Source organism: Plecotus auritus (genome assembly GCF_963455305.1).
Source record: "Plecotus auritus genome assembly, chromosome: 3".
Classification (NCBI taxonomy): domain Eukaryota; kingdom Metazoa; phylum Chordata; class Mammalia; order Chiroptera; family Vespertilionidae; genus Plecotus; species Plecotus auritus.
In genome coordinates this window covers 3409249-3437145 of record NC_137772.1, presented here as the reverse complement: position 1 = coordinate 3437145, position 27897 = coordinate 3409249, and the positions used below count along the sequence as shown (strand labels likewise).

The window sequence follows — 27897 nt, the reverse complement described above, 5'->3', positions numbered from 1 at the left end:
GCAGCAACGGGGAAGCTACAGCCACACACCCTCCAGCGGCAATGGGGAAGCTACAGCCACACACCCTCCAGCAGCAACGGGGAAGCTACAGCCACACACCCTCCAACATCAATGGGGAAGCTGGAGAAACTACTGGAAGATGTTCCACTCATTAATGAAAAAAATTCCACTAATTGCCTTCATTTGAATAATTTATAATTCATCCATTAAAAAGGTAAAAAGTCCAAGAGAAATCATATGTTATTCTAAACAAATCCATTTTGATAAGGTGCATTTTTAAAGAGCAGTTTTGTACTATTGCAAAAATACATCTGAATAGTTATTTTCAAAATACTATGCCAAAATTGCCACAGTAACAATGCAAATCCTTTTGAAACATAACTAATTGCCTAAAAATTTATCAAATGTAACATAGCCCTCTTCCTCAGAGAATTTTTTACATTTCCTTTTATAATATTACTAGAGGCCCCGTGCACAAATTCCCTCGGCCTGGCCTGCACCCTCTCACAATCCAGGACCCCTTGGGGGATGTCCGACTGCCGGTTTCAGTCCAATTCCTGCAGGCCAGGCCGAGAGACCCCCACCAGTGCACAAATCCATGCACTGGGCTGGTTTTGGCCCAATCCCCGCAGGCCAGGCCGAGGGACCTCGGGCCTCTAGTCTATATATATAAAAGCCTACGTGACCAAAGGACCCGTCAACTCGTCGCTATGATGTGCACTGACCACCAGGGGGCAGATGCTCAATGCAGGAGCTTCCCCCTGGTGGTCAGTGCACTCCCACAGGGGGAGCACCGCTCAGCTGACCAACAGGCGCCAGACGCAGGGCTCACGGATGGCCGCTGCAGCCCGGAGACCACGGCAGAGTAGCAGCGAACCTGCCGAGCGGTGGTGGCAGCGGGCGCAGCGGGGCCGGGATGAGCAGGAACAGCAGGCAGGAGCGGCAGGAGGTGCTGGATTGCTGGTTTTGGCCTGATCCCCGCAGGCTATGCCAAGGGACCCCATGGATGCACAAATCCGTGCACCGGGCCTCTAGTGTGCATATAAGATCTTTGGTTAATCTCTTCCTGCCCTCCCTGCTCCTCCCTTCCCTCTGAGATTCATCACTCAGTTCCATGTTTCCATGCCTAAGTGTTGAGCGTTTGCCCCCTGGTGGTCGGTGTGTGTCATAGCTACTGGTCGAACGTTCGGTCGCTTAGGCTTTTATATATATAGATAGTATTATTATACGCATCTATTCATTGAATGCATTTCTTTATGAAAAATTATTTCATTGAAATTATTGCTATTTTTATACATTAACCTCATTAGAAAGGATTTAGTTTATACAGGGTGGGTCAAAAGTAGGGTTACAGTTGTGAGTATGCGAAACACAGAATTCTTGTATTATTATTTTCTGTTGTTTTATTTTCCATACGAACAACTGTAAACCTATTTTTTCCCCACTTTATATTTAAGCCTAAAGACAACCTGAAAACACTATGCATTCATCTTAAACCAGGAGAGAAAAATGCCTTTTCTTCAATGTATAATTGGGACTATTTGCATATATCATCTTCTCACCTCTGCTTTTAAATCTATCAAATCAACATCTTACTTGCACTCAAAATTTTGCAATGCAAAACTGTTCACAGTGTAAATGACGCAGTAATACAAAACAATTGCATGAGAAATAACACAGAAAAAAAAGGCATAAAATTATAACTACAACATAAATATCGCTTACTCTTTGCAGTCCTTCATACCAATCATCTTGCTCAAACCAACTTGAAATGTAAGTCATCCAAGCCATCGGCTGTTTCTACCTTAATCCAGGCAAATGGAAATCAGCATCGCAAGGCAGCACCTAAAGTCACAACAATGCGTTTCAACCAACTCTGCCTCGATAAAGGCTGCTCAGGACAAGAAGGGAGGCGTGCACACACATTTCAGCCCAAGCAGTGTTAACGATTTACAAAGGACAGTATCTGTAAAAATAATGCTAAGCCAGAAAACGGACGCCTATATGCAACCAAGAAAAAAGAAATAAAACAATAATGTTATTGCACAGTAGCTGAGAAAATGCTGTATCAAATAGTTTATCTGGTTTACAGTTTTCATTCTAAAAATCTTAGTTTTAACTTTTGTAAGACACAGGCGAGTTCCTACTGGAAGTTACCAAGTTAGCACAAAAACACACGAACTAACAGGAAGCAGAAAATTAGTTTCACTGTCAACCTCAGGAGTTGGACAGACAGATGGAAGAAGGTTTCTAGGTTAACAACTGTACGAGGACAAGGTCAATCCTATAGATCTATCTGCTTCCAGCTCAGCTGACTGCTAACCTTAGCACCTGAAATGGTTTACAGACTGCACAGGACTGAATGGAGTGCTGAGGTGTTCAACAGAGAATCAAAACCACACCAACTTGACTTCATTTTAGCTTTACTGACTTCCAGAAGAAGCTATTTACTCGCCATGCTAAAGAAGAGATTTCTTGGAATCCTGGGAGGATATCTGAACTTGAAAATAGCCCCCTAAAGCTTAGATGCATCACCCACTGTGGAACAGGTTTCACGTGATCTTGTCCTGTCCGAACTCATCAAACCCTCACACTTCGGGGAAGGAGAAAGGAAGCAAAGGAGAGAGGAAGGGAGGAGGGAGAGGGGCGGTGGTGGAAAGGAATAAGAAAACCGTCCGAATAATGTGAGTGTTCCCGTTTTCATACCCCAGAAGCAGACTAGCTGTTGTTCTGACAGAGAGAGACCGACGTGTATGGCATGTAAATGTCACCGGAGGCAAGCGAGAACAGCCTATGGCTACAAGTTTATCAATGGGCCACGGCCCTCTTCTGCAGAAGTCTTCTTGCTCTCTGGAAATACTGTCCATCCTACCTGCTTGAAGCCTTACAGAGGAAGTTCCAGGATGGGTGCTACCACCTGCCTCAGGTTCCCGCCGTGGTCCCTGAACGTGGACCGTGTTTTCTGTCCTGCCCTTTGAGTTCCCACAGATCCCTTGTCCCTGCCTCACTGCTCAGGACTGGCATCTCCTGCACTGTCCTCCCCTCGGGGTTTGCTCCCCACACGCCCGCTGTTGCCTCTCTTGTCTATGGCTTATCTGGTTTTGAGCTTCAGTTCTATGTCCCGCATTAAGCGTTCTTCCCCCGCCTTGAACTTCTATCTCTAGCAACTGCCCAACAACTCTGACTACCTTGCCACTATTTCAGTGGTTCGGTCTCTCTTCTAATACACTCGACCAACATCACCCATGCCGAACGCCCAGACCCCATGCCAAACTACCTACCTAACCTAGATCCCTCAGCCTTTTCCCTGGTAGCCTCGATGTGAACATGTGTAAGACCCAGCTCCTCTCTCTCGAGCGAGGTTTCCCCTCTCTACCACTCCCAAACAGCCTTGACTTCCCCCTGCATTCCCCATTTCAGAGACGATCTTTATACTCAGTAACCCCAGACACAGACATCAGGCCGCCTTTTGCCCCCTCCCTCTCCCCTTGGTGATCGAAAAGACATTCGATCACCAAGTCTTTTAACAGGTCTCTCCCAAAGGCCCTTCTCCCCATCCCAATGCCACCGTCTCGGGCAAACCAATGTCTTTCATAAACTAACACATGAGGTTACTTACCAATCCCTCCTTTCACTGCAGCCCCTCAACACGTTCTATACCAGGGGTGGGCAAACTTTTTGACTCGAGGGCCACAATGGGTTCTTAAACTGGACCGGAGGGCCGGAACAAAAGCATGGATGGAGTGTGTGTGTGAACTAATATAAATTCAAAGTAAAGGAGCGGAGGGGAGAGCAAGAGAACCGGATAGAACAGCCGGATCCGGCCCGCGGGCCGTAGTTTGCCCACAGCTGGCCCAGACCAATCCCAGGCCTCCAGGGAGGTGCAGGACCACCCAGCTTAGCCAGACCTGTTAGGAAAACCCTAGGACAGTGGTCGGCAAACCGCGGCTCGCGAGCCCCATGCGGCTCTTTGGCCCCTTGAGTGTGGCTCTTCCACAAAATACCACGTGCGGGCGCACACGTACAGTGCGATTGAAACTTCGTGGCCCATGCGCAGAAGTCAGTTTTCGGCTCTCAAAAGAAATGTCAATCGTTGTTCTGTTAATATTTGGCTCTGTTGACCAGGGGTCCTCAAACTTTTTAAACAGGGGGCCAGTTCACTGTCCCTCAGGCCGTTGGAGGGCCCAACTATAGTTTAAAAAACAAAACTATGAACAAATTCCTATGCGCACTGCGGGCCCGGGACGCGTCGGCTGCTAAGCAGGACAGGCAGCGGCACCCGGCGGGCCGGATCCATGTCCTCGGCGGGCCGCCTGTGGCCCGCGGGCCGTAGTTTGAGGACGCCTGCGACTAATGAGTTTGCCGACCACTGGCCTAGGATTACAACTGTGAGCGTAATAAATGCTCACTGCTCTATTGTGCTGAGTTGGGGAGCGGTCTGTAACAAAGCCCTTTTGTGGCAATAGCTCCCTGACACATACAGCAGCCCCTAGGAAGGTCAGACCCAGCACTGCGGGGCCAGGCAGACACCGCACCCCACAGAGCGCAGCTGGCCCGTCAGCAGGCTCACTTCACCTGCGCTGGGACCGCAGGGCTGATGGCCGCAGGAAGGAGGCAGGACCGACAAGGTTAGAGTGTCCTGACAATCGATGTGCCGGAGAGGAGCTACGGAGGACAGGGCGGTTTTTCAATGAGCTAACTCTGGCAAGAGAAATGGATGCAGATAAAGAATCTGAGTTAGCGCGTGTTTTCTTTTCAGTCTCCAACGATCAGTCATTGCAAGACGTTGAAGACGAGTCCTTTCGCAGGAGGAAAAGGCACGGGCGCATCTCAGGAGGCCCAGGCAGACGGGGCGGTCCCCCACCGGAGGAACACCCTCTCCGGAAGCGCCTCTGATTCTGTGTCCGCACCGGCAGGACGAAGGGCACCACGTAGGCCCTGCTCTCGTTCTGAGAAGCCGGCCGCAGCGTCCGGTCCTCACCTCGTGCCGTAATGACAAGGACCGAAATCAAAACGCGGGCGCGCCGTCCCTGGCAGAGACCTGAACGCACGAAAAGTCCTCTGGTGTCCTTTTATGGGGACCTATCTGTGCCAGATCCTGAAGCGGCCGTTTCTGCGCTCTTCTGCCCGAACTTGGGACGGTCCCTAGTCACTCACGCCTGTTTAAGACCCCCCACACAGTGACATGACACGGTGGCCTCTGCTCTACGTCTGGGTCTCTGTCCAGTCTGCTTTGATTCCACACGTAGGTTTTTCCAGCCGGTGTTACCTGCTGTCTCGGCCCAGGACATCGGCTCCACCCTCTGAGATGTGGGCGTTTGTAGCCTTTCCTTTCCTATCCGGAGTCTGGCCCCACCAGGCACGCCTTCGAACCTGTGGCACCAGCTGCAGCTCTGCTCTCCGTCAGCCCTGTCTCCCTTATCACAGACACAGCCATGGTCCTTACAGGAGCTTCCCGAGGAACCAGGATGAACACGCCCAATGAGCACAGGGCGCCGGTTCGGTCAGGGCAGAAAGAAGCATAACATAATGCGCTGCTCAAAACCGCTCTCCCATCCCTGCATCTGGCCGGCCTGGAGCCCTGCGGGGATGGTCAGAGAGGACGGGGCTGGGGCAGAGGCGCGGGAAGCGTACCCGGGCCTCCCGAAGGTGGTGCCCAGGGGGCTGCAGACCTGGGATCACCTGTCTGCCTACTCTCACCAGGAACAAACTCTCCTCTGAAGGAACCGCAATGAGTGGAAGGCAGCTGTCAAAAGCACTATGTCACTGCAATTCGGGCGATCCATCTACCCCGCCTAGATCAAAACCCCCATTAACATGTCAGAAGGAAGAGCTAGAGAGCAGGTACACGGTTTACAGAGTGGGCTGAGAAGAGTCAGAATGAGGCCTCATTTTTTGAAAGATGGTTATTTCGTGTGTCAGTTCCTTTTGTTCATTCGATTCCACCTACGAGTGAGATCGTGTGAACAAAATAGATGCGGAGACAGGAAAGCGTGCAGCCGAAGGAGGGTTCTCAGAGGGAAGGCGGGGGCGGGGAGGGAAGAGACCAACCAAGGAATTTATATGCGTATATGCATAAGCCATGGACCAGGCGTCCTCAAACTACGGCCCGCGGGCCATATGCGGCCCGCCGAGGACATTGATCCGGCCCGCCGGGTGCCGCTGCCTGTCCTGCTTAGCAGCCGACGCGTCCCGGGCCCGCAGTGCGCATAGGAATTTGTTCATAGTTGTTTTTTTTAAACTATAGTCCGGCCCTCCCACGGTCTGAGGGACAGTGAACTGGCCCCGTTTAAAAAGTTGGAGGACCCTTGCCATGGACAGACAACAGTGGGGGGAAGGCCTGGGAAGGGGACGGGAGAGGGGAGAGGGAAGTCAATGGGGGGAAACGTGGACATCTGTGATATTTTCAACAATAAAGACAAATTAAAAAATATATATATATTGTTATTTATAAATAAGACCCTGGCTTCCAGCAACGGCGGACAAGTATATATATTCTAGTTCACCCACGGAGAGCAACTAGAAAAGGTGGGTAAAAATATGTAAAATCTCAGAAGTCCCAAGAGCCTAGCCAAGCGCTTTTTCATTGAGGATGGTGGTTAGGGTTGGGGGGTGGGGTGGATGCTACGTTTTCCCCAACAGCATATGCTTAAATAAAATACTGAGGAAGCTGGGAGAACCTCTGGTAAGGGCTGGAGGGGAAAATGACCTGATAATGGTGTCCTTTCAGCAAGAACCAGCTGAGCCTACGTCTTAACCATCTGCACGCCCTAAGCGTCTATAGCAGCCTTGGGCAAACTATGGCCCGCGGGCCGGATCCGGCCCATTCGGCTGTTCTATCCGGCCCACGGAGCCGAAAGAGCAGAGGGTTCTCTTGCTCTCCTCTCCGCTCCTTTACTTTGAATTTATATTAGTTCACACAAACACTCCATCCATGCTTTTGTTCCGGCCCTCCGGTCCAGTTTAAGAACCTGTTGTGGCCCTCGAGTCAAAAAGTTTGCCCACCCCTGGTCTATAGACACAAGGGGCGGACCTTTGCTAATTAAATTCAAAATATCGTGGTAGTTAACTTTAAGGCTAAGGAGGAAACAGAAATAGACCATCCCCCACAAAGACTGAGGGTCAGCTTCGAACAAATTCATCCGTGACTGGAGCGAGGTGGTCTTCCCCACGCTAATGCTTTTCAAAAGCTGCAGTGACTTCCCTCTGAGGAAGACAGCATCACACTGTCCGGCTGCACAGCCAGGGAGGGAATTCCCAAGGGGAGGGAGCCCCCCTAGGGAGAGACGGACGTGCCGATGGTTTCACCACGGACGGGGCAGGGTGAACGCGGGGTCTGCCAGAAAAGAGGGTGAGAAAAAAATCAGACAAAAATGCACTTCATTCCCGAAGGCCAATGTGCGCTGGAGCGTCTGCTTAGCGTAGCTGGAGGCCCTGGGCAAGCTGAGCTGGCCCTCATGGAGGGGATCTTCTCCACGGGCCTCAGCGGGGTGCTCAGGAGGAAGAGGGCATCAGAGGTGGTGTCCGCAGTGGCTCAGACATGCAGGGAGCCACTGGCTCCTGAGAGTGACAGGCATGAACACTGCAGACTTCCTTGAATCCTCCTCTCATAGGAAGCAACTAGAGGCCCGGTGCACGGATTTCGTCAAGGGGCTCGGTCCTCGCAGCCCTGGCTTCATCCAGAAGGTCATTCAGGTCATCTGGCTGTCCGGTCTAATTAGCATATTACGCTTTTTTTATTACAGATATCCCCATGAGGGGCGAGGAAACAAACAGCCACACTCCCAAGGGCCACGGAGTGTGATAGAAAGCTCTCCTTCCAGGCCCCGGGAACTAGGCAACGGTCCACTACCCGGGGCAGAAGGGAAGAAGCAAAAGCTGATCGCCCGGGTGGAGGGTGGGCAGGACAACATCTGCACCGAAACACGGCCCAGATCTGCCAGGGTTTGGGGAGGTGCAGTCTCTCCCTCTCAACACCGTCGCAGATCCAGAGTGGAGTGTGGCTGCCACAAAGGGCGGTGGGGAGGGGGAGACGCGCCGGTCGCCCCCAAGGGCAGGTTCCCCGATCTGGGAGAGAGAAATGGTAGTATCGTCATATATTCGGGGTACTGTGCACTAATTAAAATGAGCTACCCACACAAAATGGATGAAGCCTATAATGGAACGATGATTGAAAGTCAAACATAAAATGATACATAGCACATGATTCCATTTATCGAACTTTAAAAACAAGCAAAATTAATCTGTGCTATTAGAAGTTTTGAGCACGTTTTCTTGGGGGAGAAGGAAGTAGTCATGGGAAGGAGCCATAAGGGGGTTTCTAGGAAGCTTAAAATGTTTCTTTTTATGCTAAATACTAGAGGCCTGGTGCATGAAATTCGTGCACAGGCGGCGGGGGGTGGGGTTTGTCCCTCAGCCCCCCCTGCACCCTCTCCAACCTGGGACCCCTCGGGGGACGTTCGACTACCGGCAGTCAGACATCCCTCTCACAATCCGGGACTGCTGGCTCCTAACCACTTGCCTGCCTGGCTTCCTGATTGCCCCTAACCACTCTGCCTGGCAGCCTGATAGCCCCCTAAACGCTCCCCTGCCGGCCTGATTGACACCTAACTGCTCCCCTCCTGACCCGATCACCCCCAACTGCTCTCCCCTGCAGGCCTGGTCACCCCCAACTGCCCTCCCCTGCCGGCCATCTTGTGACAATGTGGGGGCGGCCATCTTGTGATGTGAGGGTCAATTTGCATATTACCTCTTTATTATATAGGATTATTATATAGGATGCTAATGGGAAAATTTTGCTTATAAAACACTAAGTGGCACATTTCTGCTGTCAGTCATATAATCTAAATAAAAAGCAATTATACACTAGGAATCCACAGCAGTGTTTTCTAATACTAACAACAAAAATAAAGGAGAAACACGCCAAATAATCTTGTCCACATATAGATATTGTATAATTGGATTTTATTTTCTAAGTTCACTGGGACACTCTCATTTATCTTTTTATTTTCCCCTTAGAGTTCCCTGCCCCAGTTACCACCCCCAGCCATCATATTCCAGAACACATTAACTTACGTCTTTCTTTGAGATATAGCACTAATATTTTATTAATCCACAATTGTTTTTAGAAACAATGTCAAGGCCAAGCAGATGCACACAAAAAGTAAATATTCTGATAACAGGAGAAGAGCAGAAACTGAAGTCTATCAGAACGAGCTGAAGGGGCTGAGAGGGGCTAGATTAAGGATATGTATCACCCTAGCCAGTGTGGCTCAGTGAATAGAGTGTCGGCCTGAGGACCAAAGGGTCCCGGGTTCAATTACAGGTTCGACTGGTACCTTGGTTGCAGGCTCCTCCCCAGCCTGGGCCCTGGTCAGGGTACATGCAAGAAGCAACCAACCAAACGATGAGTTTCTCTCACATCAATGTTTCCCTCTGTCTTTCCCTTTCTCTTCTACTCTCTCTAAAAGATCAATGAAAAAATATCCTCAGGTGAGGATTAACAAAAAATAAAAAAGTATATGCATCTGGGATCCAAAATACAACACTGTGGAATTTAATGACTGCCATGGTCAGCCACAGTGGGTGCCTGTTAATGCCACTCACCGAACAGATCCTCTGAGACGTTAGTCTACAGAGTCAGTGCAGTCAGTCAAATCCCAGCACGGTCAGTGAGGTGTGGGTAAGCAGATGAGCAGATTCTAAACTTCATCAGGAGATACGCATGGCCAGGAACAGGCAAGGCAGTCTTGAAGAAGAGGAGCAAATCTGAAGGGTTATATACTCGCTCACCACACTGACTACGGAGCCATAACAACTCAGACTGTGGAGGGGATACAAGGCTGCACAACTGATCAGTGGTACAGAACTTGATTCCAGCGGAGATCCCCGTATAGTGTTCACGGATTGATGAGGTCAATCATTCTGTACATTGGGGAAAGAAGAGACTTTTCAAGCACTGCTTGTGGGTCAACTGAATACCCTTCTGGAAAAATATGTAAATATCTTAACCTCACTCTTACATAATGCAAAAAGGCACCACACATATATCCTTATACACACAGACACATACATCAACATTCAAAACTAGCAGCACAATTTACCATAGCTAAGATTTGGAAACAGCCTAAGTGCCCATCAGCAGATGAGTGGATTAAAAAACAGTGGTACATCTACCCAATGGAATACTATGCTGCGGTAAAAAAGAAGAAATTCTTACCATCTGCAACAGCATGGATAGAACTGGAGAGCATTATGCTAAGTGAGGTAAGCCAGTCAGAGGAAGATAAATATCACATGATCTCACTCATTTGTGGAATATAAAGAACAACATAAACTGATGAACAAAAACAGATCCAGAGCCAGGGAAGCATCGATCAGACCATCAAACCTCAGAGGGAACGTAGGGGAGGGTGGGGGTAAGGGGGAAAGATCAACCAAAGGACTTGTATGCATGCATATAAGCCTAACCAATGGACACAGACACCAGGGGGGTCAGGGCATGAGTGGGAGAGTGGAGGGGGTCAACGGGGGGATAAGGACACATATGTAATACCTTAATCAATAAAGAAAAAATTTAAAATAAACAAAAAAACTAAAAGAATATACACTACAAGGTAAATAGCTGGCTAATTAATAGTTGAGAATTTATTATTCTTTATTTAATTATTTATTTATTTATTATTCTTTATTTATATTTTCTAAAATTATAATAATCACTTCTCAATTCATTCATTCAACAAATACTTATTGAGCACCAATTATGTGCCAGTCAGGCAATAACAATAAAGCACTGTGCAAGCAGATAAAAACCCTGCCCTCCCACAGTTTTCCCAGGGAAAAAGGGTAAGCAGTCATAGAGATAGAGCCAACACTATAATTTTTTAAAAAATACCAGGTAAATATTTTTATTGATTTCAGAGAGGAAGTGGGAGGGAGAGAGATATAGAAACATCAATGATGAGAGAGAATCATTGATTGGCTGCCTCCTGCATGCTCCCTACTGGAGATGGAGCCCACAACCTGGGCATGTGCCCTTGGCCGGAATCGAACCGGGGACCCTTCAGTCTGCAGGCCGATGCTCTGTCCACTGAGCCACACCGGCCAGGGCCAACACTGTAACTTTTAAATTGTTGGTTCTGAGCAAAGATTTGAAGATGAGGAGGCAGAACACAAAGCTATCTGGCCAGAGAGCTAAGCAGAGGGAGCAGCAAAAGCAAAGCCCTGGCCTGAATTCAGCTCCCCGGCAGGCCTGAGACACAGTAAGAAAACTCAGTGAACATAGACAAAATGCGTCCTCAAAGCTCAGAGACATCATGATACAGAGATTCCAGGTAGATCTGCTGAACCGTTATCCTTTTCAGAACATTGTAAATTTTCTTAGTAGAAATTTACTGCCTGTATTAATAAAAAACAAAAATCAAAACCCTAAACACATCTTGTTGAAAATCAGTGTTTAAAATATGAATGAAGCCCTAACTGGTTTGGCTCAGTGGATAGAGCGTCAGCTTGCAGACTGAAAGGTCCCAGGTTCGATTCCAGTCAAGGGCATGTACCTTGGTTGCGGGCACATACCCAGTAGGGGGTGTGCAGGAAGCAGCTGATCGATGTTCCTCTCTCATCGATGTTTCTAACTCTCTATCCCTCTCCCTTCCTCTCTGTAAAAAATCAATAAAATATAAAAAAATAATAAAATAATAAAATATGAATGCACTATATGCTCACGGCTATGCCAACATATTTTTGGAATTATATAACCAATGTGTGCTTGTTAGGAAACTTTGGAAACGGCAGAAAACGAGAAGAGCTTTATTTTCATTGGTCCTTAGCTCACTAGCTTGGTGTGCACGATTCTAAACGGCCACTTTCTCACCGAGATATGTAAAACCGTCGTAATCAAGGATGACTGAGATTTTAAATCAGTGCTTCTCCAAGTAGGGGTCTCAGGTCTCTTGTGTCAGAATTCACGAAGAAACTGGCCAAGGTTGCAGATTTCCCAAAGCCAGCGGGTCAGCATCGCAGGGTCTGGCAACCTGCTTTTCGACATCCTTCCCAGAGGATTCACGTGCACAGTGAGGCGGAGAGCCACTTTCTTCATCCAGCAATCGGAAAGTAAATTTGCAGGAAACCCGCCTCTGTTATCTTCTCCCGGAGGAGATCCATCTCCTCAATTTTTATCATTCTTAAGTGTTCCTCTCGTGCATTTGGCAGGGTGCTTTATTGAAGCATTCCCAACATACGTCAAGTCACAATGTTTTTAGAGCTTGGATTATAAAATAGGTCACAGTAAGCACAGTATTAAGCTACGTTAAAACCCTGGATTAGGGAGCAACTAGAATAGGAGAAGGTCATTGCAGTAGTTCCAGTTTGGCCCATAAAATAACCACTTCGACCAGTGTGAATTCCAGTTTGATCCGCAAAACGCGGGCATTCTATGTAGGACCACGAAACTGACTTAAAGATGTGGCAAAGCTAATGCATTCCATCGTTCGGCGACACAGTCACCGTTATACCTCCCCACCTTGTAGCCACCGGACTGAAAATGGTATGGAATTGAATTTCAGAATTGGATTTCTCTAGGTGCTCGAAGGGTTACAGGATCCGTTAGCTGTAATGTGGAAATGCGTTTTCATTTGACAGGAGGACTAACCCACTCTTCCTGAACAACAGGGTCACTCACATACCTTCAGCGTGACATTCTGAAAGCCAGCCAAAAAACACAGAACGGGGTCAAGTCACCTATGTTCACTCATCAACTAAGAAGTTAGAGTAAATATTCCATTAAGAGAGACATTATAATGCAAATTTGGAAATACCTGCCATGAAAAGATAGAGGATTATTTCTGTAATAGAGCAAGGCAAAAAGACGTAGCCTCGTCTGTCCACAGGCCCGGTCCTCATGAAGGAAGACCTGAGTTACACATGAACCTGTCAAGCTCACCATCCCGCCCCTTCTAAGTCTCTGCTGCATAAGTTGGATTTTATCGGTGAGATTTTTAAGTAGGCTGGACCTTTATGCTTATCTAGGATTGTCACATCATGATACAGAGATTCAAGGTAGATCTGCTGAACCCTTATCCTCTTCAGAACATTGTAAATTTTCAATCTACCTTGAATCTCTGTATCATGATGTGACAATCTGGATTTCTACTGGCAGTCACTAAAACTGGCATTTTCATATTCTGGGCAAAGGATGTTAAAAATTATGTTGGCAAGTCAGTTGAAAAAAAATCAGCAAAGGAAATCAAAGGAATATAAAGCTTGAAAGCTTTCAAATGAAAAGCAGCAGCCCATATAAAGTCACTATATGCAAACATTTCTTAGATGTATGCACCCATACAATGGTGGATGGCCTGGAATAAATCCTCAACTTTGGGAAGTAAAAGGCTGTATCAGCGAAGGCAGGGCCAATGCATAGATCGGTTGCTACTCTACTTTGATAGACCACCTGTTGAAAAGTATGACCTTAGCCAACCTAAAATTCCCCCTAAAGATGAACTGATATAATTGATGATGATGGCTATTATTGAAATATAGATGCTTATGAAATAGATCTACTATGTTTCCAGGAATAAATTCATTTGTTTAGTAGTTCATGGTACTCCCAAGTTTCCAGAGGGGCATCAGACATGGACATCACCAGCTCGCAAGCTGATCAGATCCAATGGCATCATGAAGCTATGTCAGCATCCCTCAACCTCCACCTTCAGAAGAACCAGCAGAGGCACAGTGAAACCCAGATCCCTGGCCCTCCCCCAGAGATTCTGATTCTGTAGGGGTGTGGCCTGCAAATGTGCATTTCTAGCATGCTCCCTGGAGATACCCATGCTGCTGGTGTAGGGTGCACATTGAATAATACCACTCATCATGGCATCTGATACCAAAGTGGCAGGAAGTCTAGCAAATAAATGTATCCAACTTCAAAAATGTCACCTAATGGTAACCATAACCTGACACTTTAGATGTAACTTCCGAAAGCTTCCTATCTAATAAAGACAGAATATGCAAATTGACTGTAACTCCGTGACAAAGATGGAAGCACCCACAGCCAATAAGGAGGGAATATGCAAATTGATACGACAAGGCGAGAGGCGGAAGGCGGCTCCGGGCTGGAGCAAAGGTGGAGAGGCAGCTCCGGCCGGAGCGAAGGCGGTGCTGGCAGCCAGGGGAAGGAAGGCCTATTCTTGCATGAATCTTCGTGCATCAGGCCTCTACTTGCTTATATTCTTTGTTTGTTTGTTTGTTTGTTTAATATATTTTTATTGGTTTCAGAGAGGAAGGGAGAGGGAGCGAGAGACAGAAACATCAATGATGAGAGAGAATCCTTGATTGGCTGCCTCCTGCATGCACCCGTACCAGGGATCGAGCCTGCAACCCAGGCATGTGCCCTTGACTGGAATCAAACCCAGGACCCTTCAGTCCACAAGCCGACACTCCATCCACTGAGCCAAACCAGCTAGGGCTAGTTGCTTATATTCTTAACAGTCAATTCTGGACGTTTGGGCTAGTACACTTATGTGCCATTGGGATGCATTAGGATAAAAAAATTTGTAAGGTAACTAACTGGGTCCCAAAGAATCACAAAAGACTTTTCAGCACAACTTAAATTGTCTTAATGAGCAAATCAACAAATAGCAAAACTTGTAGGAAAACACTTTTTTAACTAATAGTTTAAGTAAACTCTTACGTGACAAAAACCGAACGCATGCACGTTGTTCATTATGCACCACAATCATCCCAACATCACAAAAGCGATCTGAAGCTTCATTACTCGAACTTTTGAATCAGTCACTTGAGGAAATACAGTGAGAGAGAAAATGATGCTGTTGATACATTTTTAACATCTTCAGGGAGCAGCACGATGCCGAGTGTCAGAGGCTGAAGGTCTAGACCAGCTTTCACACTGACTAATTTTAAGCAACACAATCTTTATGTGTTTAGTGACCTCATCCACAAAATAACGGCGTTAGATTATTTTGTCTCCAAGGATCCTTCCAGCTTAAATTCTGAAGCGACTCCTTCAAACCTGTTACCATGTTTACCTTAAAACATGGGCCCTGGCTGGTTTTTCTCAGTGGTTAGAGCATTGGCCTGCAGACCAAAGGGTCTCAGGTTCACTTCCTGGGTCAAGGGCACCTACCTGGGTTACAGGTTCAATCCCAACCCTGGTCAGGGCGTGGGCAAGAGGCAACCAATCAATGTATGTCTCTCACATGGATGTTTCTCTCTCTCTCTCTCTCTCTCTCTCTCCCCCTCTCTTCTCCCTCCCTCCTTTCCACTCTCTCTAAAAATCAATGGAAAAATATCCTGGATTAAATAAATAAAATGTGGCATAACTTTTCATTATGACTCATTCATAATGTTTTGTCTTAAAGGACCAAACTAAATTAAATATTACCTATTTCTTATTAACCAAGACTTGAATTTTCAGCCCTCCAGGTGGAGTTGTTTTTTATTGGGAATGAAGGTTTTCCTACAGCATATCAAACATGAGTGCTCCTTGTAATGAGACTTATTTTCCACTGTCCAATTGGAAAGGAAGTTTTTGTGTGTTTAGTATGAAATGGAATTTATTATACATAATTGCAAGTGAGCCTACATGGATGCTGGTACATGCTCACAACTTAAAATGCTGACAATCTGGAAGAAAACAACAAACCTAAGCATAAGAAAAATTATCTAATGGCCTCTATGGTGAGTTCTCCATGGCTGAGCATTCAAATCTGTGAACCAAGTATTCAATGATGCACCATCTTCACTGCAGCATGGAAAAGTATTTCTTACATCTTTTGATAATTTTCTTAAACATTACAATGATCAACTATCCCAATAATGGCAAATAACACTGATAAATTATCTCTTGTATAATCTTGTTGTATAAGATTTATATTACTACTAGAGGCCTGATGCATGAAGATTCATGCAAGAATGGGCCTTCCTTCCCCTGGCTGCTGGCACCGCCTTCGCTCTGGCCGGAGCCATCTTTCCACCTTCCCACGCTGCCGAGAGGCCTGGAACGCCTGCATCCCGCCCCGCCCCCGGCCGCTCAGCACCCGCGTATGCAAATTAACCCGCCATCTTTGTTGGGTTAATTTGCATGCTCACTCCTGATTGGCTGGTGGGCATTGTGAAGGTACAGTCAATTAGCATGTTACTCTTTTATTTGGTAGATCTGTTTCCATTATACTAGTATATGGATTTCTTAAATTAGACTATAATAGAATTCCAGAGTTTTGGGAGGTAATTAGGCTACTAAATTATACTTTGTAAGTGCATGTAAAGTAATAACAAGTTAAGACTTTTATCCTTATGGTTTAAAAAAAGTATCACTCAAGTGGCTGCTAATGTGACATCCCTGACAAGTGAGCCTGGGCCTACCGTTTTAGGTTGTCTTTTCTAGAAAGTATAGCCTGTTTCAAATGTTCGAATTTCTCTCCAGTTATATTTGTCTCGTCTTTGAAATCAAGCAAAAACAACCTCAACAGTCTCCTAATGGGACAGCCTGTTTTACCATGAAAATTGTTGAAATATTCCCAATCATCCATGATGGGATTTTTACCTTCAACACAGAGAAAGGTGTAGGCCAAAGCTGGTCATTTTATAGCATTTTGCCGCCATGTTTTAAAACCAAAGTGACAAGTCCTTCTTGAACAGTTTAAATAACCTCAAGAAAGAGAAATGTTTTCCTTAAGGCTTTGTTTCTCTGCAGAGTAATTCGGTGTGGGATTTCTTGTTCTCAGCAGGCATCCCTGTCTAATTTCTTGCTCACAGCAAGGTGAATAGTCTCATCAACAGGGAGAGAACAATGCCCATGTGGTTATCCTGGACCACAGCTGGCCTCGGAGGCTGAAAGAGCCACAAAACTCTTGGTTTAATCCATGTTTCTGATACAAAAGAAAAGAAGGAGTCTGGGTAAATAAGAAATCCCTCCCAATCTTCTAATACGATTTCTGTGGATTAAAATACTCTCAAATCCCTGTCTCGAAGACACACTGGAAGCTACAGAACTCCACTTTAATATTTCAGCCTGCGCAACGGAATAGATATACAAAATATAGAATGAGACAGTTTGGCAATTGCAGAAAGTAGTAGTATGCTTGTATATACGTCATTATCATGAATGGCTGGGTAAACTGGTTATTTAGTAATCTGATCGACTGTTACCTTCCTCCCATCCATCGGATTTCAAATAAATACTGGAATATAGGAAGAAAAATCCTTCAAAACTGTTTGGATTTCATGTTAGCCTTCTTTATGGAGTTTAAGCAAATACAACTATGTACTTTGGAGAGTCGGTGCACACTTTATCGATAGTGACAACCTGATCATTCATGTTTGACGGCCGGTATCTATGAAGGTGAAACAAACAAAAACAAAACGATTCCTACTCTCCTCTAAGTCATTTAAGAACTGCCCCTGACTTACCTACGCCCAGGCCCAGGGCTACAAGATGGAGACTATAGAAAACAACCACCAAAACCTTCTCCCCACAGTAGCCCCTCTATTTGGAGCAGAGGAACTCAAAAACATTCTTTTCTAAGCTAAATTAAGTTTGTGGCTTTCTAATCGATGGAGTTATTATGTGACTAATGGGTCACAAAAAATTTTGGCACACCAGAATTTAATTATTAAAAACAAAAAGAATGAAGAATTTTAAAACTTTTCAATAAATACATTTTTTTTTCAGAGATACAGTTCTTTAAGTATTTCTATTGATATCCATACAGGGGAACATGAGATCTATATACCTAATACTACTCAGCTCCCTGTTTTATATAGAGTAAGTCTGCAGAGCACACTTAAATACATTATTTTGTTTTCCTTCCCTGTGTGCCCTTTGAAATCGGTATTGGTTTATTCCAGTTTAGAAAATCTCCCAGGAACTAGTAATGCAAGGACAGTAAAGTAGCATCAGTCTCCAAGCAATCCACCAAAGCATGTTCCCCAGAACGTTGTGGAATTCAGTCACCCAATGACCACATTTAACTTTAGATCGCAGAGCTGGCAAGACGGTCAGACCGCTGGGCTCACGCAGGGAAGATACAACTATGCCCCTTTCTTGCCCTGAGGCCAAGGGGCAGAATCTCAACAGGAGTGGGAGCTTTCCCAGGGGCTGTGAGCACCAGCCCCAGCATCAGTGCCCGCCCCTCCAGCCAGCCTCCCAGGCCAGGCTGTGGTCTGGGGCAGTCATAGGGACACCATCGCTCCCTGTTGGCAGGCTCTTCCTTGGAGATTTCCAAGCAAGAATAATTACCCCGAGATGCCTGCAGAGAGCTGCAGAAATCCCCCAAAGAATTTACTCTGTAGGGAAACGAAGCCTCAAGGAAACCCTTTTCCTAATTGAGGTGACTTCAAATATTCAGCAAGGACCCGTAACCTCGGTTACAGAGTCTGGCAGAGAAAGGAGATTCTGTGACTAGTATTTCTCAAAGTCTCAGACAAGGAAAGATTCGGGAATGCAGTGTTTCTCTTCAAATCCCTGTTAAAGACTCCCGTAAGTAAATCTGTATATGGGAGCTACAAAAACAAGTGTGCCTTATTTTTGATACATGGCCAAAGCAATCACTAAATGCCATTCCAATCAATTGCTTTTAATTGATATAGAAAAAAAAAGTCAGCTTAAATTTTGCTCAGTATTTGCCTGCAAAAGTCTGGATTCCTTCAGGGGGCAGGACGTGTCATAGTGTCATGAAATACAACGTATAGGATGCCCCACACATTTCACACGGTCTTTTCCCGGATGTTTCCTCTTTTCCGGACCGCTTTCTCGGTGCAACCTGAAGGTCAAGCCCCTCTTCGGAGGGGAGGTCATCCACGCAGCGCCGGCCGCGGGCACCGTGGGGGAATGGCCCCGGACTCCACCCACACCCAGAAAACACAGGCATACCCCGTCTCCAGCCGGACTGAGATCTGCGAATGCGGGGGGCTGGCTGCGCGGGGTGCGAACCAGGTGCGTCTGAGGCTGGGGATGCGGACACAGCCGTGTGCACATCCCAGGAGCGCGCGGAGCCTGGTCTGCGCTCCTGGGGGGCCCGCCAGGGCCACTGGCTTTCACGACGCCACAGGGTCCCGGATCGCCGTCCCCGCCCGCCCGCCCGCCCGCCCGCCGCCCGCCGCCCGCCCGCCCGCCGCCCGCCCGCCGCCCGCCGCCCGCCCGCCGCCCGCCGCCCGCCGCCCGCCGCCCGCCGCCCGCGGCTCCTTACCTGCGGGAGGAAGCGCCGCCGCCGCGCACTGAGCCGGGCTAAGGGGGCGCAGCCGGCCAGCTCCCAGAGCGCGGCCCCGCCCCGCCTCGCCCGGCCCCGCCCCGCCTCGCCCGGCCCCGCCCCGCCTCGCCCGGCCCCGCCCCGCCTCGCCCGGCCCCGCCCCCTCCCGCGCCCCGCCCTCTCCGCCGGCGCACCGGGGGTTCCAGGGGCAGGAGGGCGGGCTCCACCAGCCAACCGCGGCCCCCCAGCGCTCCTGGTCCCGCCCCGAGGTCCACGTGACCGCTCTCCTGGCCCCTGATGGGAGCGCCAGGTGGAGAGGCGGAAGTGGCTCGTGACCCTGGGATACCAAAGGCGCCCGAGGTGGTTACCTGGCAACGGGCAGTCCGCGGGGAAGACGTGGGTCCAGGCTCAGCGAGGCTTCGGCAGAGTGTGCAGTGAGGCTGACCGTGGGGAGACAGAGCCGCCCCTAACCCTGCCCAAGGCGGGTCTGCAGTCTGGGCAATAGGGGCGGGTGAAATAGGTCAGTGTCCTCCTGGAGGGGCCGCAGGAGCGAGGCGGGTCTCCTTCAGAGGCCGGCTGCCCTGGCCTCACACCGTCACCTGCACTTCACTGTGGTCTCAAGGGGCTCAAGCAGCTCCCAGGGAGACTCCTTGGGGTGCCACGGCTTTGTCTCTCTTATGGGAGCTGTATGGAGTTCATATACGGCCTTGCAAGTGTGCCACACTGGCGTCTGCCTTGTGCGATGTGGCTGAATGGAAATACTGTCATATTTTCGTCTTCATGCCATTTGAAATACCTTCACTACCCATGGCCTTTATCGAATACTCGGGAGAAACTAAGCCTTCGTAGACTTGACGTAAAGTGTATTTCATCTCATTTATTCAGCGTGAATTCTATATCAGACCCCGACTAGGTAACGAATGGTCTATCCTGACCAGGGAAATTCCCTGGACAAAATTCCTACCCTCCTAAGCCATAGCGTTCTCGTCTAAAGTATTCCCTGAAGGCTGTTTCCTCCCACCGCACTTACTTCATTCTGCAAACTGAAATTGACTTAAAAGTTGCCTTTCCACATAGACGATAAGCTTGTTAAAAGCTACGGTCAGCTCTTACAACTGTTCCCTACATCTAACCAAGTGCCTGATGAATAGCAGGCCTTCCTAGAAGGTGGATGGATGGATGGATGGATGGATAAAGGAATAAAGTAGCCCATTCTCTAGACCAGGGGTGGGCAAACTTTTTGACTCGAGGGCCACAATGGGTTCTTAAACTGGACCGGAGGGCCGGAACAAAAGCATGGATGGAGTGTTTGTGTGAACGAATATAAATTCAAAGTAAAGGAGCGGAGGGGAGAGCAAGAGAACCGGATAGAACAGCCGGATCCGGCCCACGGGCCGTAGTTTGTCCACGGCTGCTCTAGAGTCTAGAGAAAATATAAAAGGCAACAACTTAGTATAATTCAATGTGTTAAGTTCTACAGTGGGGTGATATAAAAGTTCTGTGACATGATTTCATGTGAAGGAGGCAGAATTTTTTTCTTCCAGTGTATTCAGAGAAACGTTCAATAAGAGTGCTATTTGAACAGGAACTAAAAACAAAACAAAACAAACCAGATTTCACCTGCTGGAAAAGGAAACAGGACTCACGATGCAGCAGGAACAGCATGGCCAAAAGCACACAGTGGGGAAGTGCATGCCAGGTCTACCTGATTTTGACTCGTTTGCTTTCTCTGAGGAGGTAAGGATGGGGACCTCAAGATCTGAGGGGGAGAGAAAATTTTTTAAAAATATTGAAATGGCCAAAGAAAACCAGACTGATTAAGACATTGACTCCCTATTCAGATTACCCTCTGACCTCTAAAACCAGGGCTTTTTCTTGAGGAGAGACACCTTGGAAATGTTAGAGGACGTAAGGCTGCAGAGAAGTGAAAAAGCAGTTGATCAGGAGAGAAATGCAGTCGTTTGTGGAAAAGATGCTGATGGCCTGAACTCAGACAACGAAAGGAGGAACGATGCAGAGGGAAGATCACAAGTGTTTCTGGGAAAAGAGACTCATTTCCTTTCTGACTGATATCGTTGGGCGCCACGCTAACCAGTTGATAAGATACTAGAACACGAAGAGAAAACAGTACGCCAAGGCTTGTCTAGCTCGGCCCCTCAGTTGGAGAGAAAAGTCTTGTACGTCTAATCGGTTCATAATCACTCCAGCTCTTCAGTTAAGAATCATAAGTCAAGCGGAACATTAGACATGATCTGTTTATGCATTCATAATTTGCAGATGAAGGTCTGGAGGCCTGGAGCCTTATAAATTTGTCAAGTCACGCAGAGTTGATACAATCATCTCATTTGAAAGGGAGAGTTAAACAGCAGCAGGCGTAGTTAGATTTAGAACCCAGAGAGAAATGCTTTAACCTGATTTCTGAGAAAAAGATCTCTAATTTTTATTCTTTCATTCAAGGAACATTGAGTGTGTGCTCTCATCTTACAATGAAAAAAAAAAAAAAAGGCCAGTCACTCAGGCTAAGAGTTTCGGGGCAATCATTCGTTCTTCACACAGTACAGCGAGTTCTTCATGATGAGACTGACAAGCAGAGCGGTGAGGGGGATAAAATGACTCTAGTCGAGTCATCTTCAGTTCCTTTTCAGTGAATATTCTAAAAAAGAAGAAGAAGAAGAAGAAGAAGAAGAAGAACTCCTTACATTTTAGAAAAATTTAGCCAAAGGGGTTTTTGATAAACCTAAATGAAAAGCCCTCTCACACACTTTTTTTGTTCTTGTTAATCCTCACCCGAGGATATTTTACCATCGATTAGGCGGACGCTCTATCCACTGAGCCAGACCAGCTAGGGCCCGCTCACACTATGTTTAATGTAAAAGTGGAAAGAGAACAAAATAAGCATGTCAGAAAACTCACCCAAAACCTGATCAAACTGATGCACAGTGAATACATAGAGAACTAAATATTTTAAAACTTTCTAAATGTGAAAGTACTTTTAAAACTTGGAATAGTTTTAAAAAGTATAACCTACTTCCACAATATTGTCTATTAAGATATATGTATATATCACATACATTGAAAAATTAATGTTAACATTTTGGTTGTTATGAAATATATTACTTATCTAACATGACTCTTTGGACTAAATGGTCTACCAAAGGAGCTTAAAATTAATTAACCAATAATTACATAAAATTTGAGATTTTTATCGCCAGAATAATATTGATTGAATTCTTTAAAAGATTTTAAGTTATAAAGTCTTTAAACAGGAAAATACAGAGAATAGCACAATAAATATTTATGTTTAATACATTTTTACCTTCTGCCATATTTGTGTCTTTAAAAAAAATAGCACTTTGTAGATAAAGTAAAATAGTCCTTTTTTTTCCCCTTGTCATAACCTCTCATTTCACTCAGATGTAACTGATCTAATAGATAAACCTATATTCTAAATGTGCTTATTCTCTGTCATTATTTCAAACATTTCATACATATTGGTGTGTGCAGGCATATTTACTTTGATTGATATGGGTCTCGCTGTAGAAGCAAACATATGGCCACAATTTGCTCATTTACCTGCAGGTGAGTGCTTAAGTTGTGCCAACTTTTGCCTCGTGTGAAATGCACTGAATCTCCTTGTCTGTGGGATTCTCAGACCACAAGGTGGGGTTGCTGGGTCATGAACACATACATGCATGTTCAGATATAACATACATGTGCATGTTCAGGTATAACATGTATGTTCGTGTTCAGACATAACGTACGTGTGTGTTCAGGTATAACATATACATGCATGTTCGTGTGTGACATGTGCAGATATGCATGTATGTGTATGTTCAGGTATAGCATGTACACACATGCTCAGGTATAACATGTACATGCATGTTCAGGTATAACATGTACGTGCATGTTCAGGTATAACACATATTACCCAGTTCCTCTCTGTTTACCCTCTAGCCAGCAGCCTATAAGTGTCTCCCTGCCCCATATCCTCACCAACATCATATTTTCGCACTTTTTCCAATCGATAAGTGAAATGACATCTTCTTGTCACTTAAGTATGTATTTCCTGCATTTGTTGAAATGGAACATTTTTTGTGTTTGGAGAAAACAGTACTAATGCAATTCAGCTGTGAGGTGGGATGTGCCTATAGCTGTCACCCTGTCAGCAGCATGGGGGAACAATGCTTCCAACATTGAATAACTAGTTTCCATGGCTACAAAGAAGTCGCTGCAGTTAAGGATGAACAAGCCTTCATTGTTTTCCTTTTGACCCACCCACGAACACAAATGAAATTATCACGGTTGATCATTTCATTCATGTTAATGAAATTAATGAAATTCATGTTAACGATGCACTCGTAATGCACTTCGATGCAGAGAGGAGGGAGCCTGGTTTCAGGGTGCGTCACCCGAGAACCGCCCTCTCGCAATCCAGGACCCCTTGGGGGATGACAGAGAGCTGGTTTCAGCCTGATCCCCGCAGGCCAGGCTGAGGGACCCCACCGTGCACCGGGCCTCTAGTATAAAATAAAAAATAATACATATTGAATGACTATGTGTAAATTGCATGCAATACACCCTTTATATCAGAACATTTATAATAAAATAAATTATATATATATCTACACACACGTTTTTTGTTTTTTGTTTTTTTCAGAGAGCTGGTTGTTATACATTTATTAACACACCACTAGAAAGTACATAACTGTGTCTAAAAAGGTGACCCAAGAATGTGTTACTTATTTCAGTGTTCCTAAAACTGTCCGTCTTGTGTGTTCATCTATGTCTTCTTATTTATGTTTCTAGCTTGGTTTTGACGTGGTGCCGCTCACCTCCAGCTGTGGGCCACACCCAGCAGAGACGCCCAGCCGCTGTGCTGGGACTCCTCCGCCTCAGGCCTTATCAGCGCTGCACTCCCAGAATGTTAATGTTATCTCCATAATTATCCCTCCCCCTTAGCCAATAGCCAGTTAAGCCCAGTGAATATTCAAACACCCCGAGTATATAATTGGTCCAAAATTATGTGAATACATTTCTTAAAAAAGAGAAAGGAAGATGCTTTTCGAACATAGTTTGCCCTGAACATTGGGAGTTAATAGAAACCTGGGCAAAATTACTCTCACATGGACAGCCACCTGAGCTTATACCCTTAATTTTACCACGTTCCTCTTCGATGGTACATTTTCAGCTTATTATTTCCCAAACAGGGGTATATTTTGGTATAAGATACAGGTAGCTTTTATCTGAGATAGATATTATACCGCCATAAATCTAAAACTCGCCAATATGGGCATTCAATTTGTGTGTGGGGGTTGTAATCCTATCTAATAATCCTATCTAATAAAGAGGGAATATGCAAATTGTCACGCTGTAACAAGATGGCTGCGTCCACAGCAGAGGCAGAGATTCCGTAACACAAGATGGCTGTGCCCACAGCAGAGGCCGAGTTCCCATAACAAGCCCTAATGAGCAATCAGCAGGGACCTGAGGCCGCGTGGCGCTGGGCCAGAGCAGGGGACCTCAGGCCATGCCCCCCGCCCAGTGGAGCTTGATAGGGAACCTCAGGCCATGCCCCCCGCCTGGCAGGGCTTGACGGGGGACCTCAGGCCATGCCTCCCCCACCCCGGCATCAGGCTGGGGGACCTCAGGCCATGACCACCACCCAGTGGGGCTTGACGGGGGACCTCAGGCCACACCCCCCTCCCGGTGCTGGGCCGGAGGATCTGAGGCCATGGCCCCCCGCCCCAGTTCCAGGCCGGAGGACCTGAGGCTGCACCCTGCTACCCACGGGGCTTGAGAGGGACCTCAAGGTGTGCCCCTTGCCCCAGCCCAGGCTGGGGGACCTGAGGCTGTGCCCCCCCCTGCCTGGCAGGGCTTGATCTAGCTCAATGGGGGTGGGGCCAGCTGGGTCTGGGTCTCATGCAATTTCGAGGTGCACGTGGATGGGCAGGGACTTGACTCTGGTTCCCGTGGCGCGCCCCAGACTCTGACAGGAAGATTTTCATATACATTTTACTAATTTTCTTTCATCTCTGACACTTCTATTATAGAGAAAGGGCAAAGAGCAATATTAAAATATTTCCTCTAATTAATTCCCTTTTAATGTGCATGAATTTTGTGCACCGGGTCACTAGTGTGTGTGTGTGTGTGTGTGTGTGTGTGTGTGTATATATATATATATATATATATATATATATATATATATATATATATATCTGTCTATGTATTTCAATACAGTTTGTCAAAGCCACCCAAAGCACTGAAGAAGTATATGTAATAGACTGACACAATACAGCAGACTGAGCCAGCAGAGTAGAGCAGAGCCAGACTTCCAGTTCTGGAAAAGCTGCCTTAGGCTGCTTTGCTGCGGAAACAACACAGCACGCTGTTGCCACGAATGAGAGTCCCGCATGAAGCAATTAGTTGAAAATATTTCAGAAGACTTAGGCCCCGGAGACAAAGCTTGTTGGTTCTAAGGATGATTGCCAACACTTCCTTTTAATCCATAATTCCAATATTTTAGTGGCACCAGGTAAATAACTTCTTCCTGTTTTGAAAATGCTTATGATCATAAACAAATACTAAGTAAAAACGTGGCATTCCTCACATCGCGTTCAGTGCCTATCCAAGTTCCCTTCGGCTATGTTTCTGAGAGCAGTTGTAAAATTAAACCTCAGGGGATTCCTTCTGTGTTATTTGTATTTCCAAACATACCTACCTTGGGGAAAAAAAAGAAAAGCTCTAAATATATATTTTATGAAATATAAAACCAATATATGTTATGTTGGATTTTTCTGGGTGGCACATTGACAAATGGATGGATTTCATGGCCCAGAAACTGTTTCAAAGAGCACAGTAGGTTAAATTAATGAAACTATGGCCTATTTTTTTGCATACTGTTTTTCCACACTACCATATCCTTGTGACACCTGACCACACCATTATGCTATGTTTCATTTTGTTATTTTTAAGGATGGAAGAGAAATAAGAAACCAATTGATCCAATATTTCTCCTGGAGACGGTAATATCGAATTTATTTTTCTCTCAAAAGGAGGGCGTAGTTAAAATAAGCCAGCGAATAAGCAAGTCAGTCAGTACATGTCTAATATGTACCACAAAAATAAGTGGCTTTATTAAGTGAATGTTAAAAAGTGTAACTTTGCATTGGATACATGGATACTTAAGGAGATGATTATATATAGCTTTTCAAAACTCTGCCTTGAATCATGCCTGAATTTTCGGTTGAAACTTACAGGGTGATCATGAGACCAGATCCATAGGGCCGCGGTGATTTCCACCGACTTTTCAAGGCGGTATTTGGGGAGCTCCTGTGGCCCCAGAGCACACTCGTCGAGGTGACAGCTATGCGGGCCTTAGATTTGACTGCTCTGATGGATTCCAAACGTCCATCAGCTGCAGGTTCACGGAGGGAACAAAGATAGACGCAGGGTGTAGGAGGACTGAAATACATCTAAGGCTTAGCTTAAAATAGCGCCTGTTATCTAACCGCTATCAAGGCATCGGAGGAGGATATTAGTCTATTTATTCACCACCGCTCTTTTAAGATCTTTAGTGTCAAATTTACAGTGGCTCAGAGCTGAGAGATGTTGGTGGGGGGAACAGGTGGAGTGTATTATAATTAAATATAATCAGGAAAGCATTAATCTCTTCATGTTAAAAACTCTTGGTGAATTTTTGCTTGGCTAAGGTATGGAGTTTATTCTATTTCCTTCTTATTGAATGAATAGGGATGACACTGGTTAACAAAAATTACACGGGTTTCAGGTGCACCGTTCCATAACGCATGGTCCATGAACTGACTGTGTGTTCAACACCTCCAAGTCTCCTTCCATCACCACGTGTCCGCCTTACACCTTCCTCCCCCACCCCCTGCCGCACCCCAGCAATCAACACGCTATTGTCCGTGTCCGTGAGTTTTTCTCTTTTTTTGATCAATCCCTAAGGTTTCTGGCATTCCTGAGTGCACACATTGCATTAACAGGACAATTTTACTTTTTCTAGTGATTTTTAAGTGACACTTTGAGTTGCCACTAGATGACCCTGTCACCTCCTCAGTCAATGTCACGGTTGATGTCTCTTCTGTTGGTTCTGAAGGAAACACAGCCCCATCAGGGCAGGCTGGGCCCCACGCCCCTTCCCCTGAGCTTGTCTGCTTGCTCATGAAGGTCCACTCACACCCACCGTCAGCCCCACGTGGTGCTTGTCCAACCCCGAGAGGGTGCAGTGACATCAGGACCTGTGATCCCGCCTGGCTATTGGGAGCCAAATCACTGAGACCCACGCATCGGTCTTCCCTCTTGCAGGTCACCTTGCTTTGTGCATCTTTTCAGAGCAGTGGGTCGCCCCGGCGTCCCTGGGAAGCTGTGGTTGGCCTCCATCCCTTGCCATGCGCTATGGTCACTGGCTGGAGGCACAGGCGTGGTCCTGATGGGAAAGACTCTCTCTTTCTCTGGTGGCAGCAGTGGGAGGTGCCTAAGGAGCCCCCACAGTTCCTTTGACCTTTCCACCCCTTCACACTCATCACCCAGTGCTGCGGGGGGACCAGGCTTCCTGAGGGGCTGGTGTGACAGAGGGGCTGCAGCGTAGGAGGAAGCACGTGAAGACTACCCTGTAGAAGCTAATTGTGCCTCTTCTCGCCATCTGGGGAAAACAACCCAGGAATGAAGTTACAGC

General features: G+C 46.5%; 1 protein-coding gene across 4 annotated transcripts in view; it reads right to left on the bottom strand.

Moving 5' to 3' along the window:
- WDR17 (WD repeat domain 17) overlaps positions 1 to 19296 on the bottom strand; it is an 89882-nt gene extending 70586 nt beyond the window's left edge. For 3 of the 4 annotated variants that reach the window (XM_080661348.1, XM_080661347.1, XM_080661349.1), the window contains exons 1-2: positions 19203 to 19229; positions 1726 to 1845 (exon numbers count right to left, since the gene is read on the bottom strand). In XM_080661348.1, coding sequence (XP_080517474.1) covers positions 1726 to 1791 — 66 coding nt within the window. In that variant the 5' untranslated portion in view covers positions 1792 to 1845; positions 19203 to 19229. Of the gene's footprint in view, positions 1 to 1725; positions 1846 to 19202 lie in introns of all 4 variants that reach the window. The other variant, XM_080661350.1, reaches the window with a different exon arrangement.
- Positions 19297 to 27897: the final 8601 nt, after the last annotated feature.